The sequence below is a fragment of the Ixodes scapularis genome, unplaced genomic scaffold (genome assembly GCF_016920785.2).
Source record: "Ixodes scapularis isolate PalLabHiFi unplaced genomic scaffold, ASM1692078v2 PGA_scaffold0__279_contigs__length_252992795, whole genome shotgun sequence".
Classification (NCBI taxonomy): domain Eukaryota; kingdom Metazoa; phylum Arthropoda; class Arachnida; order Ixodida; family Ixodidae; genus Ixodes; species Ixodes scapularis.
In genome coordinates, this window is record NW_024609835.1 from 86,389,408 (window position 1) to 86,406,678 (window position 17,271).

The 17,271-nt window shown below is 47.8% G+C and overlaps 1 protein-coding gene across 1 annotated transcript in view; it reads left to right on the top strand.

Moving 5' to 3' along the window:
• LOC8031782 (mothers against decapentaplegic homolog 6) overlaps positions 1 to 9,013 on the top strand; it is a 127,565-nt gene extending 118,552 nt beyond the window's left edge. The window contains exon 4 of the mRNA XM_029975852.3: positions 3,647 to 9,013. Within this exon, the coding sequence (XP_029831712.2) occupies positions 3,647 to 4,254 (608 nt within the window). The 3' untranslated portion in view covers positions 4,255 to 9,013. The remainder of the gene's footprint in view (positions 1 to 3,646) is intronic.
• The last annotated feature ends 8,258 nt before the right edge of the window (positions 9,014 to 17,271 follow it).

A 17,271-nucleotide genomic window follows, 5' to 3' on the forward strand; every position in this document is an offset into this window, starting at 1 on the left:
CATTAATTTAGAGGGGTACTCCGGCGTTTTCGTCGTAGTACCCGATTGGCCTCAAAATTTGCTGAATACAGCAACGAACATCACTGAAATAATTACCAGGATATTGGGCCAAGATTTTTTTTTTTTTTCGCGAAGCTATTGAATTTACAATTTTGGCCCTCACCGTGTTTTTTAAAGTCTGTACTGGCAACAATGAAAAAGTTACGTCAACGGAAGGCGGGGGTTTACTCTTAGTACTGTAGACTTTATTCCCAACTGATTACGAGCAGTTTCATGGTGGCAAATGAATGTTTTGGAAGCTCGATCCAGGCACCCGCGCAGCATTCACGAAATCAATGCTCCGCATAGTAAATTTTTAGAGCACCTTCTCGACCTGCAAGCCTGCGTTCCACTCACGTCACGGCACTGAAAAAGCGCGGGTATATTTGAATGTTGGTTGTGGATTCTGACTTTCGCGATACTAAATAGCATACCGGAAAGGGAAAGGCCGGTGATACCGAAAATGTTGTTAGTTGGAGTAGCTCAAAACAAATTTCGCTGTTACCAACTTGCCCGAGTACAAGGTTGCCAATCAAAAAGTTGAACTCTGTACCTACGGCGTCCGTCTATTACGAAAGGCCTGTACACTCAGTTTTCCCGCTCCATTGAGTGGGGCAACTGGCTGTATCGATCACGTGACGTAAATTTTTCTGCTAGGTTTAGTGGGGAAATTTAATTGAGGCAATGTCACGTGTCGTCGGGTTAGGTGACGTCAGTTTCCCCGCTGTATTCAGCGGGAAAACTGAATTGGTGTATAGGTCTCCTGACGTCAGGTCAGCTGGCCTGTACGCCATTTCAGTTCTCCCGCTAAATTTAGCGGGAAATGGACGGACGGACGGGCGGACACAATTCTGGGATTGGGGTTCCCTTAGAAAGCATGCTATGCGTTAAAATAAATTTTAAAAAAAATGACAAAGAAAGCAAAAATATCGTGTATCGTAGATTCCCGTACGTTTTCCCTCGAATTGTATCTTCAACTAAATTGGTTGGCAAAAATGGATGGAGGCAAATTTTTACTCGTACCTAAATTTTCTCCACCTTGGGGACTTGGCCTAAAGTCATTATATCTCAGTCAGAAACGATTTATAGTTCACTGCAGATTCAGAACCCTGTGTCAGTGACATCTTTCAGAGCGAATGGCCGAGTGTGCGCGCACACCAGAGGTGTTACTCAGGGTCGCCCGTGTGGCGGGAGACTTTCAGCCCGTGTACCGTTCGGATCGACTTCCTATCAGGTCCATGTCCTAGTCTACGTTAACACTATAGGATTATAACCCCCCCCCCCCCTCCCTCCCTCCCCCGGCCTTTTTCCTCACCGAAAAAAAAAAAAAAATATTACACACGCTTGATCTGGGTGAAAAAGAGGGGGAACGGAGAATTATTGAGCGCGAGCTACTACCTCGCAGGCGTGGCATGACCTGGTCACGTCACGTTAATTTACCGGGAAAATTTCAGAGAGAAATTGACGCCACATGAGCACGTCGCGTTACCTCAAATCACCTGACGCCAGTTTCCGCCGCATTTGGCGGGGAAATTCACGCGACAGTCCTTTGTGACTGTTTTCTCGTGGCATGGCCCGATAAAACACATTTCGCGTTAAAAGGAAGAAAAGATGTTTGATTGGCGGGTTTCGTTTTGTTGACTTGTACTCCTGCACCAGCTGCACTCCAGTGTTGGCTGTAACGCGTTACTTTTTTCGGTAACGTGGTAGCGTGCTCGTTGCGTTTTCAAAACTCTAATGGGTAACGTACTTACGTTACTTATTTCGAGTAACGGGTAACGTTGCTACATTACTCGTTATTCTTCCCAAATTAAAAAAAAAAAATACTATACTTCATTTTTTTTTTTGTGTGTGTTCTTAGGCGCCAAGTTACGTGAATTTTCGAGTTTTTTCGGGTTTTTCTTTGCGTTTCTTCTCGTGAGTATTTAGCTCAAACCGCAAATAAAATATAAGTGTTCAGTTTGTGCATGAACATGTTTCTTGAAATCTGGCACTTATGCATACCTGTACCGTCGAAACAGTAAATCGTGTTAATTCATAATTTAAAAAAAAAAAGTAACAGGTTCCTTTTATTTACGAGTAACGTATTTCGTTAGTTGTTTTTTTTTTTTTTTTTGTGGTATTGTCTACAACACTGGCACTCTGTGCACACCGCCTTGTTCGATTTCCGAGTGCAGCCAATCTCAAAACACAACCTGAAGGACATTGCCCCGCGGCTTTTCTGCACGGCGCTACACTGTTCTGTACCGGTGCAGGCTGTTGCGAGTAAATCGAATGAGCTTGCTTTTGTTTTAGCTTCGAAACGAGAATGCCAGATGCCGTAATTAAGCTGGCAATTTACGCTGCTTGAGTAATAGGCATTTGGCAAGCCCACGATGCCGTCAGGGGATTTTCCTCGAAATCAGGCTCTTGCTCTCTCTCGACATCGGCGAGCGCGTTTTCGTGCGAGCGTGGCGCGCGTGCGAGTGTGTTGGTCGCACACCAGTCACCTATAGCTGTGTTTGGAGATTTGTGTTTGTCCCTTGTCCCCTTCGTTCCCCTTCTCCGGGGATTATTCTTGCCAGTCTTGCCCAGCTCGCTTGCACCTTTGCATTTAATTGCATATTAATCATAACCTCACTTAGAACGCGAAGTTCGACAAAACTTTTGACTGGAGTTTGAGTTTTGTGCGCACGGGTATCCTGTTTCATTGTTTCACCTGCTAAGTTAGTAGCATAACGTATATTCGATTTTATATCGTGGAAACATTGGTAGTCAATAAAGATGTAATATATAAAATAAAATACTTTATAAATTAATCGTTTCCGGAAATTTGAAACTTTTGTGTAGAAGTCGGGTAACAATGTCCATAAGACGGAACATCGTCGAACTTGGCTAAAGGTCGAAAGTTCGCAGTCCAACGTCAGGTTGAACAAACGTTGGCGACGCCGGCATGCTTTCGCACGCGCGGAGTCAGCCTAGGCGCGACATTTCGAACTTGCCGCGGAAGCGACCTCGGCAATGCCGTCGTCTTGCACGGTCGCCCTCTTATGTCGCGGACTCGTTTTTCTCGCTCCTTTGGCCCGACACGAGGAGTCGAAGAGAGGGAGTGTTCATTGTGCTGTGTGTGGCGTACTCGTACGTGACATGCCCGGCCGACTCGCGTCGAGGATGGGGGAGGGCGGTTACCAGCAGCTGGCTTTGTCGACCAGGGAAAGGTCGCGGAAAGCGACACTGCGCTGTTCAGATGTTTACGTCGGTCGGAATTTGACGTTGGCACTGTGTTAGAATGTTTCAGTCGCTACCGGCACTCGAGGTCGCTCGTTACGCGTGCCAATTTTGTCGACACTAACGCGTAACGCGCAGCGGGAGGCACTCACTTGATCGAATGACGTTTTAGCGAACGCCCACGTTTCAACGAATGACACGGGGTTCACATTTTAGTAATAAGCCGCCACAGACTGTCGCCGCGAAGCGGCGGAAGCGCAGCGCGGCGGATGGGTTAACGCGCGCCCCCGTTATTCGCTAAAACGTAAATTCGCTCAAATGTCGCTGTTCGCTAAAACGTCATTCGCTCATGTGATATGGACCCCTCGTCGCTCACGGACCCGCGTCCTTCCTTTGGCAGGTTCGGCGACGTCCACGGGTTCGGCGGCGGCGGCCGGCGAGGCCGGAGTCCGCGGCCACGCCGACGAGCCCTGGTGCACCATCGCCTACTGGGAGCTGAACGAGCGCGTTGGCCCGCTGTTCCCTGTCCGGCAGCCCTGGCTCCACGTGACCTTTGAGGAGAGCGCGGCCCCCCCGAGGGGAGGCGTCGCCGACGCCCTGAGCCTGCTCTCCCTGGCGCGCTCCAAGACGACGCCGTGCAAGGAGGCCGTGGCACGGACTCGCGCCAAGATCGGCATGGGCGTGACGCTGCTCCACGAGCGCGACGGCGTCTGGGTGTACAACCGGTCCGAGCACGCCGTGTTCGTCACCTCGCCGACGCTGGACGGACCCCAGGTCCGGAACCTGACAGTATTCAAGGTGCCGCCGGGCTACTCGCTGCGCGTCTTCGACTGGGAGCGGGCCCGGCGCTACTGCCGCTGCCCGCGGGTCGCCTCGCTGGACGGGCCCTTCGACCCGAACGCCGTGCGCATCTCCTTCGTGAAGGGTTGGGGGCCCCGGTACAGCCGGCAGGCCGTCACGGCCCTGCCCTGCTCGCTGGAGCTGCTGCTCCGGCCGCCGGCCAGGTGACGCGCCCGCCGGGGCCACCACAGACCGCACCACCAGGCGAGCAGCGCCCCCGGCTGGCGGTTGGAACCGCCGCGCTGACTCCCTTCTCGCTGTTGTTCGCTGTGTCGCGACCGGGTCGTCCCTTCCTGGGAAGTCTGGACGACGAGAGACCCGCGCCGCCGTTTCTTTCCCGAAAAGCTCCGTTCGCTTTTCTTCGAACGCCGGTTTTTCGTCCCGGAACGATTTCTCTGGCTGTTCTTTGTTGCCTTTTTACTAGGGAAAGAAATATACAGGCGGTGGCGATGAAAGGAGCGTGAAGCGCTCCCATAAATAGCCTGCTCGTTTCTTTTTCTTTTTTTTTTTTTTTTTTTTTTTTTTAAAGGTTGTGTTTTTCGAGGGTCACGTTGTTGCGAGAAAATATGACGAGATTTAAACGCTCTGGCCATGAGTTCTGCGCGAGTCAATGCGCGTTGAGTTTGCGCTAATTCTAGACTTACATCAGCGAGGAGCTTGTTCTTGCACAGACCTGGAGGGGCGCATCCACATCGAGGAAGAGACGGTAATAAGTTCGAGAATTCAAGATTGTTTAAACAGGGGGTTATACTTTACATTGCCCCCCCCCCCCCCTTTTTTTTTTTTTTTTTAGTTGGGAGTTTAATATTTGTTTCGTATGTCATTCTCATTACGATGTGACCCTCGAAAGAATATAACAAATGCACCTTAAGCTTCCGGTTAGCGTTTTTTTTTTTTTTTTTTTTTCCCTTAAAAGTGTATGTGAAGTGAAAGGGGATTGGCATCATCTCGCCCGAGTTTTGAACAAAAAATAAAAAAAGCTCCGCGACTTTTGGTGATAAGTTGTATATTGTATATGTATGTATATTTAAAATAAAATGTTAGGATTACGAAAAAAAAAAGAATGTTGGTGTCACCTACCGCTGAAGCGTGACCGAAGGCTTCCCGCCACACTCTCCACTACTGCTTCCACTCTTGTTTTCGTACACGAGTCAGTTATTTATTATACGATACCAGTTGTGAAGTACTGCCTCCTTCTTCCACTTTGCCCCCCCCCCCCCCCCCCCATCCTCCCTCCCTCCCTCTTCTGTTTCTCCTCTACACCTTTCTTTTTTTTACGGGTTCTTTTTTTTTTTTTCGTCGAAAAGTACAAAATGTTTGTTATGTCGGTGTTGCTGTAGTCTGCTTTTACAACGCATTCGTTGGCTTAGGTGAGTGCGTGCTATGCTTCGTCGACATCTTATTTTGACATTGTTCGAAGGAATGGAGACTTGTCGAAATTGTTTCCTTTTTCTTTTTTTGCCTTTTTTGTTTGTTTGACTTGGTGTAATGAGGAAAGTTTGTTTAGAAAAGGTTACTTAACTGAACGACTCCGATCGTTTGTCAACTTTTGTGCCCCAACTGAATCTTCTGCCGTCTGTGTTGTACTGCAAGGAACAAAGTTAAGTGGTGTAATAACGCTGTAGTGTCAAAGTTTTAAAGTATATCTGACATGCTAGATTTGTGTAATCGATGCAGCGTCAGTTGCATTGATTTTTATTTCATTACTTTCCGTTGTTAAGAGCGAGGAATTAACTTTAAAAGGAATCGTAATGTACAGCACCGCCTTTCCTGGCTAAGCCTGTCTAGGTTCCGTCACTGCAGCGTAACATTGCATGCTTTCTTTATGTTGTTCGCGTCACTTATTTTCTTTGCTTCGCTTTGTGGGAGTTTTTTTGTCAGAAATCTCAACTAGTGCCGTAAAATATCCAGCGAGCGCCGACTCAAAATTGTGGTAGTATTGTGACCAACCTGCATACTCTCAATCTCTGCCCCATTCTGCAATTTACGGAACTCGGAATGTGAGCTCTTGCTCTGGCGTAGGCGCGAGCTCGGTGTTCTATGGTAAACACGCAAAAAAAAAAAAAAAAAAGAGAGCTTTTTTTTTTTTGGTAGTTTAGTTAAACAGTGCTCCTATTAAATGATGAAAAGTAAGTGCGTGATCAACTCTCAGGGGGTTTTGAGTTTCAATCACTCATTTGGTTCGATGAAACCACACTCGCTTGTTATCATGAGGTGTGACTCTTCCCTTTCCTTCCTTTTGGTTTTTCCTGTCCTCTCTGGCTGTAAGAAGAAGCCGTACATCACTTCAATTTTTTTTTTTTTTTTTTTTTTTTTTTTTTATGCCCAGTCGTACATCGTGCCCTTGACAGGCCACGAAACACCCAAACACACTTTCCGTTTTTAAAAATGTAAACCACATTTTTTTTTTCTTTTTTGCACTTTGTTTATACTCAGATCATTGGCATTTCGGTACAGTTTCGAGGTTGTTCGACAACACTCTAAGGCATGATCATCTTAGCTCACTGATGGGCTGACGAGCCTGAACATTATTGGTAGAATCAGTGGGGAATTGTGTCACCCTTCACTCCGTTCTTGTCTGTTTATATATTTATATAAATACGTACGTGCATAAATGTATGTATCTGTTTATATATACACATCTTAGCTGGCGCGGTTGTGAAGAGTGACAGGTGGCTGCAATGCGAAGCTTGGACGAGTTGTGGCTTAACTTTCCTCTATTTTTTTTTATTACTTTTTTCAAATTATTGTTTTGTTGTTTTTTTAGGCACAGCGTTTGATGTACTGTGATGGTGCAGTTCAAGTCTAAAGTAAACCTTAAGTGTTAACCCGACTTTCCAATCTTTTTTCTTGCTCAGTTTTTTTTTTTTTTTTTCTCTCTTTCCTCTCTGTTTTTTGAAACAAACGCCTTTCAGAGAGGTTCAAATTTGTTCTAAGCAAATGTGCATTAATTTTTTTTCCTCGGAGGTTTTACTGATTTTGTTGCGTGTCATTTCTTTCCGCGGGAGCATACAAAATTTAAGAGAAAGAAAGCTTTAAGGCGCCACACTTTTTTTTTGTGTGTGGTTTTTGTTTTTCTTATTGTATGTGTGGAAAGCGCTAGACAGCGCCAGTCCCTCCCACGATAATACTTGCGGTTAATTCTATTGAACCGTTGGCAGCGCTGGTCTCGTGGAAGCATAACGTAGGGAAGGCGTCTCGGCCGTTTTAGCTCGGGCAGTACTTAACTACGACCCCGTGGTGCACGCGTTTTGAGCACACATGTCGAGGTGTCCGCTCCTTATTTTCCCGTCGTTTCTCGAATCGTGTGCGCGTTCCCTCCATCTTCAAGTTGGGACTCTCGTGGGACAGATAGTAATTTTTATTATAAGTTGGGACTCTCGTGGGACAAATAATAATTATTATTATAAGTTGGGACTCTCGTGGGACACTAGTGACGACACCAGCGGGTACGAATCCGCAAGGACACTTTTTCTTTTTTTTTTTGTTCTCTCTTCACTGGAGGCATGTGCCGTTTGACGGTCGTGAGAAGGGTTGACTAGGGGGCAATGTGCCTTTTTCTCCCCGTAGCCACCTCCGAGCACGTCGAGTGCTCTGGTGCGTGAAGCTTCACTGAACCTCTCCTCGCTCCCAGCAACCCCATCCCTTTGTCCGCTTTGTCAAGGCTTTCAATTCTGTCGACCAGTATCCGCACAGCACTTTACCGAGCCTCTCAGGTCCTTTTTCCTAGAATGGAGTGAAGAATGTGTTTGGAATCCTACTGTTCCTCGCGGTGGCAGATGTTCCCATGTTCACCTCACCAATGTCCCTTTTCCTTTAATATATATATAAATATAAATAAATATTCTCGTTCATTCGTGGCATCTGTGTTCGTTCAGTCAGAAGGTCGCCGTATGTTGCTAGTATACTTTTCATTATCATCGTTTTTTTTTGTTTTCCGTTTTTTACTAGTAAAGTGAGATTGGGACGGCACTTTGCCGCCTCCCTTTACTGCTTCTTCGGGCACGTTCTGAGACGGCGAGTCTCGCTGTGAAGCCCCCCCTCCCCCCGGTTGCTTTGGTGTTGTCGCAGGAACCTGCGCAAAGGGTGTGTGCCAAAACCTTGTCATTACGTACAGTGGCAGGACACTAAGCGAAAAAAATACGCGCAAACTTAAAAAAGCAAAAAAAAAAAAAAAAAAAAAGCGTTGTTGGAGTGTGTGTGTGCCCCCGCTGCGTGCTTTGTCTGGCACAGCGCGCGTGTGTGCCTGTGTGTTGTGCCCCCGACGGTAACTCCGCGAAACAAATTCCATCCACATTTTTGTACCACTTTCTCTCCGCTGTTAGCAGCTAGGTAGTGCAAAATAAGCTGCGTAAAAGTGCCTCGTTTGAACGTGTCTGTGCGTCTGTTTTGAACGGGATTTCGAGAGTTAGAAGTGATACTAGGTATTGTATTCCTACTTTTTTTTTTTTTTCTCCTCCTTTCTTCCTGATACAAGCTGTGTTTGTGGCTCTAGAAGCTCAAGCGTCCTTTTTGCATTGGTATGGAAGCGACAATCCAGTACCACTCTGCCTGCCTACAATGCCTTACAAGTCTAGTGGTTTCAGAGGTGTGCGTGCGTATCCGAACGATTTTTTTTTTTTTCTTCTGAATGCTTCGTTTGCTCAAGCTATAGGCTGTGTATCATACGTTGTAAGTGCCGAAGCGGATGACTTAACCTTCGTTTGTTGTTTTCTTTATTTTGCTTTCTTTGTACAGACTGTAAAGTGTAAATATGTAACACTTTTTTTTTCTTTGTAGAGCCGTTTTTCTTTTCCCATTGTCTCCTTCAGATTGTGACCCGTTTCGCGTTGACAAGGGCGCGCGCGGCTTTGTACAAATTCTGTCAAAGTGTACAAACTTGGAAATAATGATACTTTCTACTGTAATAAAGAGAGATAATCCTATACTTCTGTCTTGGGTGTTCAATGTCTCTTCTTGCACGAAAGCGGCACGACTGACCGCGGGGAAAACGGAAACGCGTTTGAGGCCATTCGGTAGTCGTTGAAGATCCCAAAGCCGCGCAGAGGCCGGTAACACCATTACGTCTGCATGATTACAGGTAAGTCGTTCGAGTTTAATGTAGTTTTCAAGCAGAAGCTCGGTTCGCGAGAGGGGAAAGAAAAAAGCGTCAGTTGCGGAGTAGCGACCATCAGCGCATTCGGGGCACGCACCAGCGCTAGCTGGACGGCCGTGGGCATTTCTTTTTTTTCCTCCTTTAATCCGCGGTACACACGGGCGCGAGTCGAACCGTCGACTTTTGGTAAACATCACGCACCGGCAGGCGCGACTCGGCGGCGTCGGTCTCGACTCGGCAGGTGTGTGTGTGTGCGTCTCTCGACGGAGTCGTCGTGGCGCAGAAGCTCTTAATACATGTGTTTCCAGGGCCGGAATTATACACGGGGGCGCACGAACAACGGGGAAAAAAGAAAAGGGAAAAAGCCGGCGGCGACTTTTCGGCGCCGAATCTTTTTTTCGTTTGTTTCGGGCGTTTTGTGTCGCGCCTTGCATTCGCGTCCAGGTGCCGTGCAGCCATCGGCGTCCAGCCACGACGACCGGGTCCTGTCTGTTGGCGAGACCGTGGGACCCACCTAATGACGTCGCCGGCCCGTTCACTTGGGCGCATTCGGAAGTGGGAGGCAGGCGGGGAGCAACAGCCGTCGCGGTCGACCACCTGTGGGCGAAGCGGCGCCACCGTCGGCCCGAATGCTGCCTGCGTAGTAGACGGCTGACCGGCGCCTGTCGCCTCCGTGTCTGGCGCCCCCCTCCGCCGATTGAGGACGGCACGGGCCGCCCCTTTGACTGCTCCCCTCCCTTTCGCTCGCCACGACCTCGATTCTTTTTCTCAGCGGCGCCGTGTTTTGTTTCAGGGACGCGCCGCCAGACGCTCTCGTTGCTGCCGGTCATTTCGTCGCCCTGCGGGTCGCGGTTCTCGCCGGTGCTGCCCGGTTCCCAGCGGGAGGCGTCATCGCTTGCGTGCGCCTGTCCCGGCGCGTTTCCGCTCGTGATCCGTTGCAATGACCGTCGCACGCCGTTTCCGGCAGGAGGGTCACATTTGTGTGTCGACCTCCCCAGTACGTGTTTTTCTGCGGGCTTTGTTCGCGGGTGCACGCGGTTCGAGGCCCTCATGGCGACGGCCAGGCGCATATCCGATAATTGTACCTTCCCTCAAACCAGCTATTCTTCTTTTTTTTTTTAGTAGTAGTAGTAGTGGTAGCGGTTAATTCGTACGACGATCGTGACTCGTATGCGTATGTCAATATTTTTTGTCGTATTTATATTTTGTTTTCGGCTTACGGTTTTTGCGAAGAATATGAATACTGGTATTCTGTCGCGATTCTGGTAATCTGTTATCACATTGGGGTTTTTGAGTACTGTGAGTGCCACACAGATTCTGGGGGGAGGGGGGGGGGGGGGGGGGGTTCCTACCTCCGAACCCATTGTTGCGCTGGTTACGGTAGACGCGTTTTAAACATCGATTAGTGTAACGTGGCCTTCGATTCGGCGCTCGTATTCAGCACGGGTCCTCGAACGTGTGTGTGATCGTTGTTCAGTCTCTTTAGGTTGGTTGGTTAGCTCCGTTGAGTGCGCTTTCAATCCGGCACTGCTGCACTGCGGAGAAGCATCACCCACGGAGTGTGCGCTCGCGCTGTCCGAGGGCGAAGTTTACGTGGTTCGGTCTACTTCTACGAAGCGCAGCGTACTTCACGTGCCGCATCGCGTGTCACGCAAGCCTGCTCCTCTCGTCGCGCCTGGCTATCCGGGATCGCCGAACGACCTATTTTGCCGTCGGCGACTCCGCGTTCTTAGAAAAAAAAAAAAGGCGACCGCCCTTTCCCATTTGCCACGAGAGAGTAAACAAAGCTTGGGGCCTTGGGCTACCCCGCGTTGAATAGCCCCTGAGCTAGCGGTTATTGCCCGCTGCGGATTTCCCTCTTCCTGGAAGTTCACAAACCCACTCCCGTTAACGCATAGGAAAAAAAAAAAAAAAGTTCTCAGTTTAATTAAGGAGATTTTGTAAGTTCAGAACCATTCCTGGGTGTGATCCCCCCGATTTGCCGTCCGCCACTGCCCGTTTCGGTCTGCATGAGCAGCGTACTGGCGTGTAGCCGTTGTTGCGACCGAGCGGTTGTCCGCGAGTTCGGTGCGTGGCAGGGGGCCGAAGCAGGGCAGGACCTCATCTGGAAGCCTGAATCCTGAAGGAGCATGAGGGGTGTCTCGTATAAAACCTCTGTCCGACGGGCACCTAAGAGGACCTTTACGCCAAAGGCCTTTACCGTGCCAGACAGCGCAAGTAAATGTCATTTGGGCGATGTTTACTGCGATTGAAGTCTCGTAGCTCGTTCGAACGCACAAATCGCGTTTGCGCCAGAAAAATGTTATTTTGGCGGTATAAATATTTGTAAAGTTTTTCTTAAGCAAACAAAACATGAAAAAAGTCAAAATGACAAGTTCAGTCGAGTGATTACAACAAAGTTCACATTAATCCCAAGCAAAGTTTTTTTTTTTTTTTTTTTTTTTGGTGTGTGTGTGTGGGGGGGGGGGGGGGCAATTAGTGGCAACCCTGGGCGTCTCGCTCACTCAGTCTACACCACTGATCTCTATGTCTATTTGCTGGATCGCGGTTGACCAGCTCCTCCTATGGGCCGGAATGCGGTCACTGGTGGCCATCTTTAGGTAGAGTTATATCATCTCTAGCCATCATAGTAATATGGCGAACAGCGCAATGGCGGCAGGCTGCCATAAAAATAGCCGTAGATCTAGTACACTGTACCGTGGGTGACATTTCGTGCTTGATTAAAGTTGTTCGACGAAGCAGATTCTTGAAACCCGGCGTGAACGGTAGCCTCATCTTTGAGGACCCGGCAAAAGTTCTACGAAAGCGCAGCACCGGGGGAAAACAGCGCAGCTCGCATCAAAAGCAGACTCCTTACCGTCGTCTGCTTTCGATGCTTCTTTCGATGCGACTTTTGATACGCGCTGTGTTGCTTTTCTCCCGGTGCTGCGATTTCGTGAAACTTTTACCAGGTCCTCAAAAACCGGACTACTGTTCACGCCGGGTTTCAAAAACATGTTTCGTCAAAAAATTTTAATCAAGCACGCAATATCACCCACGCTATTTTGACCGCAGCCTGCCAACCCACCTGCCAAAACGCTATCTGCCATGGATGGATGATAGCGGCTGCAGCAGCTTACATTGGCTAGAGGTGATATAACTCTACCTAAAGATGGCCGCCAGTGACCGCATTCGCGGAGCGGGCAAACGCGATCCAGCAATTGTCATAGAGATCAGTGGTCTACACTCAGTCCTATCGGTGTTCCTGCTCCTTTCCGTGCTTCTGCTACGCTTTCCCCTCTTCGGTTCGGTGTCGTGCTCGAGTTTCATCCCACGCGTCGGAGGTCCTCCAGCCGATCCTCCCGAAGCCGTATCAGCGCCCAGGTCGCCTCAACGCTCCAATGGAAGCGCGGCGATCCCGTCGTGGACGCTCCTCCGCCGTTCGACATATCGCGCGACGCGAGACTGAGATACAGAAATATATAGCTGTAACGAGATATTAAATATATACGGTACAGTTAATATTGCGCTATTAAAGGATGATAAAATGTCAAGAAATTAGAGCTAGATAACTATGGTTGTAAGGAAAATCGGTGCCGAAGCGGACGATGCGAGCAGGCGAGCAGCGGAACGACGAGGCCTTTTAGATAGCTGGGGTCTCCAACAGAAAATTATTAGCAGATCGAGGTCTCTACAGAATATACGTGAAACGCGCTCTTTTTCAATAATAAAAATACGAAACGCATTGATTTTAGATATCAGTACGATCTTTTATTTCAATTATCTTCTATTCGCGCCTCCGTTGCTCACCCTCTCGCGGCGGAAAAGGGAAGCGCTCTAGTGAGGGTTTCCCGGTTCTCTTGCCCAGCGGGCACGGTGCAGCTGGTCGCGATCATGGCTCGTAAGAACAGTCGTTTCTGAATGCACTGTTCACTGGCCTGATGGACTGCTGCATCCGGCATGGGTCTCTACCTCAGTATTGGAGAAGCAAACGCAAGTGCTCGTGCTGCACGCTGCACAGGCGCTTCATTGCCATGCGCCAATCCAAGACCGCAATTTCGGGCTCCGCGCACGCGCAATGTGGAACACAGCGCTAACGCAAACACACAGTGCTTGCGTTCGCTCGTATACGTAATGCTGAAACATACTGGTTAACCGGTTTTCCAACGCCAACGAAAGGTACTGCAGTGAGCAGATGTGCAAGCTGGTGGGCGCCCCTTCGAGCGGGAAATGCTGAGTTTAGCAAAACAGCGGTGCGTAAAAATTCAAAGAAAAGAGAAGTTTTGGGTAGTTTTGTAATGAAAACAACAAAAACGGAATCAGTTTTTTTCTATTTCGTGGCATTTATTCCGGATGGATTGGCGGCGAGTTTGGAAGTTTTTCTTATTGCCAAAAGCCGCGACTTTGACATTACCATATGCTTTACGCACAATTAATGTAATTTTACGGGAATATCTCAGACTAGCTAGAATGTTTAACTATTTTTATTTTACAACTTGTTAACTAGGAATGCTGCAATTCGCACCAGTGATGATAATTTTCCAACTTTGGATTGCCAGCGTTGTTCGAGCGTTTGAAATTGGATCATAAGCAACCTTACAGCTTGAAAACTAAGTATTAAAATATCTTAACGGTATTCTTATTAATACGAATTGCCATAATTTAGGCCCAGAAAAAAAAACGCAGTCACAAAAACACGCCATTCAACTGTAGTAGTCTTACAGAATGGTATCATTTTAATTTGTTTTTAGCGCATGAAAAACTGACATCGTTATCGAGATCGACATACATCCTTAATGTAAAAACGCGCACACTTCTGTTGTCGGACTCGGATTTTGTTTTGGCGTTTTTGTGATTAGAACAGCGTTTTTTTTAATTTATACGTTTTGTGAACATATTCTAAACTAATCTTCCGTAGCGATATTTTGTAAAATTTGGAGTAATTTGATTATTCTTGTGCTGGGAATAATGCTTAAGCAATTACCCATCTGAATGCCCAAAAACCCATTGAAGGGCCTGCTTGCCATTATTTCACATGACCTTTATTCGAGCAAAAAAAAAGGCTCCTAACACACGCAAATCAGCGCACGGAGCCAGGATCTTGTTTCGGTGTGTGTGTGTGTGGGGGGGGGGCGCCGCCAATGACAAAACGCTATATGAGGGGGAAGGGGGAGAAGAGGTCCCAGCAAAATGGAAGATTTCGGGGGGGGGGGGGGGCGAGGGGGGGGCCGGGCCCCATGCCCCCCCCCCCCCCTGGCTACGTGCCTGACGCAAAATGTAGCACTGAATTTTTCAACAATTTCAATATTCTGTTACCTTTAAGGTGTAAGGAATGCCCTGTTTTTAAGGGGACACTGAACTCTCCAAAATATTTTTTTAACTTGGATCGGATGTGCATGTTACAAAATAAGGTCTCCGCGAACAATTTCTTTCGTATAATAATTACGCTGTACGGCATATCTTGAGGTGTCCTACCTCGAAAGGTAGGACACCTCGAAAGGTAGGACACCGAAAGGTAGAAACCGAAATGAATACCTATGTTGAGAAATTAAAACCAAAATAGACGTTAGTTTCGGTTTCGTTCCTGAATTAAAACGTGCCTCCCGGCGTAAATATTACGCTAAACACCGGTTTGCTTTCGGAATAAAAAGGTGATCTACGCGCATAAGACCCTAGCTCTCTCGTATAAGCGGGAATAATTTGTGCCGCTCAGTGAAGCCAGTAGGCTAGACAGGGCTCAGCTACTGGAATACGAGCACACATCCCCGACCCTCACTAGAACTGCCATCTTGGAAAACGAGTGAGTTGGATTCGACCTTTAGCAGTCGTAAAGGAGTTGCGGGAACTCAGGCTCACGAAAAGGACCTTTATGCTAAATACCATTTGAGTTGCCGTGTGACATTTCTTAAATGACATTTACGTTAAAGGTCCTTTGGTGTAAAGGTCCTTTTAGGTGCCCGTCTGACAGGGGTATAACTCTGATTAGGTACATATTGACAGGTTCAACATCGTCTGAAAGCACTAGAGAACACACGTTAGCAGCCGCCCGCTGCTCCTTTTATAACGTCACATTTCCCCCCATCCCTAGCAGGGAATCCCCATGGTCAATTCCTCGACCAAAGCGGTGGAGCCATTGTTCGTAACGTTCAGGCACGCCTCTCCCTCTCTCCCTCATACACCGCCAATCGCGTCACGCACACCGAAGGGCCAGACGTTCTTGGTCACGGTGTCGCCGGTGTCGCCGGAATTCGCGACTCCAGCGACCTATAGGGGGCGCCACCACCAAACAAACATGGCGGCTGAGTCCAGGTTGTGTCGGCTCGGCCGGGTCGCCTGAACAGGTGGCGCGTTCAATTTAACAGATTTTCTTTTGTTGTATGCTCAATTTTATAGGTATTTGAACTGAGACTGTTAAGTGTAGCCGGTGCACATAAACTTGCAGAGCATAGTTCTGTTTCCCCGGTGTTTTTTGTTCTTTTCATGTCAAACTTTCGTTTCGGAGATTTCGTTCAAGACCGAAACTATGGGCTTTGGAGAGACGGTAATATTGAGGAGTTTCAGCGAATATAGGGGGCGCTCCGATCGATCCAACATGGCGGACAAGAGGGGGATAGATTTGCGACGCCCGTAGACCGGTAGCGTATAAATAAAGCAAAGCGTGTCGTTCTCTGTCTGTTGCCGTGTGCGAGACGATCATCGTTTCAACCAAGACCTACCGTGATGCTACAGATGAAGTGTTCAAGCCAGTCGAAGGCAAGAAATCTTGCCATAGTCAAGAAATGTGTGCAAGTGTTCGACGTGAGCTCTCACGCTGGTGCAGCTGTCATCAGGTTGAACCGAACGTACGCGGGTCCAAAGAAAGGTACAGTGCATATAAACAATGTTCGCGCGTTGAAACTATGACGCGTACTTTATCTAAATCTAAACTTATCGGTCTGCGGCTACAAACATTTTCGTTGACGTTGCTTAGATGATGTAACCATTCATGCCTCGCATTAAAAGGTGTTGCGAACTCTTCGGTTGTTCTAGTTAATTGTGCTAAAAAGCGATTGGATGGAAAGTATGACAACTACAGCATACAAGGGACGATTGAGGTCTTTATCTTGCGTTCTATGTATCGAAACATCGGTATCCTTGGTGTTATATTGCGATCAGCTGGTCGCCGATCGTCGTGTTCGAAACATCGCGGTATACTTGGCGTTATATTGCGATGAGCTGGTCGCCGATCGTCCTGTTTTTACGCATAATGTAAACAAGCCCCTGAAGCGCCAATCTCATTTCAATGTGCTTGTGCACCCATACAAGCCTCGTTTTGGCTCTTGTGCAAAGCTTTATTGTAATAGCAATAGTATCATTGGTCATTCGAGTTGTATGTGCCACGGTTATATCTGCTGTATGTGATCTGGTGGCAAACAAGTCTGTATTAAATGCGAAAAGGAGAACGAAGGTAAAGCTTTTTTAACTGTTTTCTTTTTACAGAACAGGGCAAAGCTTCTAAAACAAGAGCAGCCTAAGCTGATATTTGAGTGTGCTCAAGAATGAATGGCAAAAGGTGCTTATGCTAAGTGGTAGATGTACGCAGTTGATTTTCTGTTTGCCCCTGCATTGTAAATTGGAAGATATGTATCAGCAGAAGACACGTGTCCTTTTGAAAATGTCTTTTATTAGGGCAAAAATAGGTTTTCATACACAACCGGAGAGTTCGCAACACCATTTAATGCGAGGCCTGAACGGTTACATCATCTAAGCAACTTCAACGAAAATGTTTGTAGCCACAGACCGATAAATTAAGGTTTAGATAAGTATGTGTCATAGTTTCAGCCTCAAACACGCAACATTGTTGATATGTACCTTTCTTGATGACAACTGCACCAACGTGAGACAGCCCACGTCGTCAAACACTTGCACACATATGTTGACTATGGTATGGCGAGATTTCTTGGTTGAAATGAAGATCATCTCGCTACGACTAGCTACGACCACCCACTGCAGCGATGCAGGCATCGAAGGGGCGCAACGCAGTCAGTCGCCATCACCCGACGCTGCTCGTTTGGCATTCACGGCTTTCCGCCCAGGTGCTGCGTTTGTACTTGGCACCGAGTATTATTTTC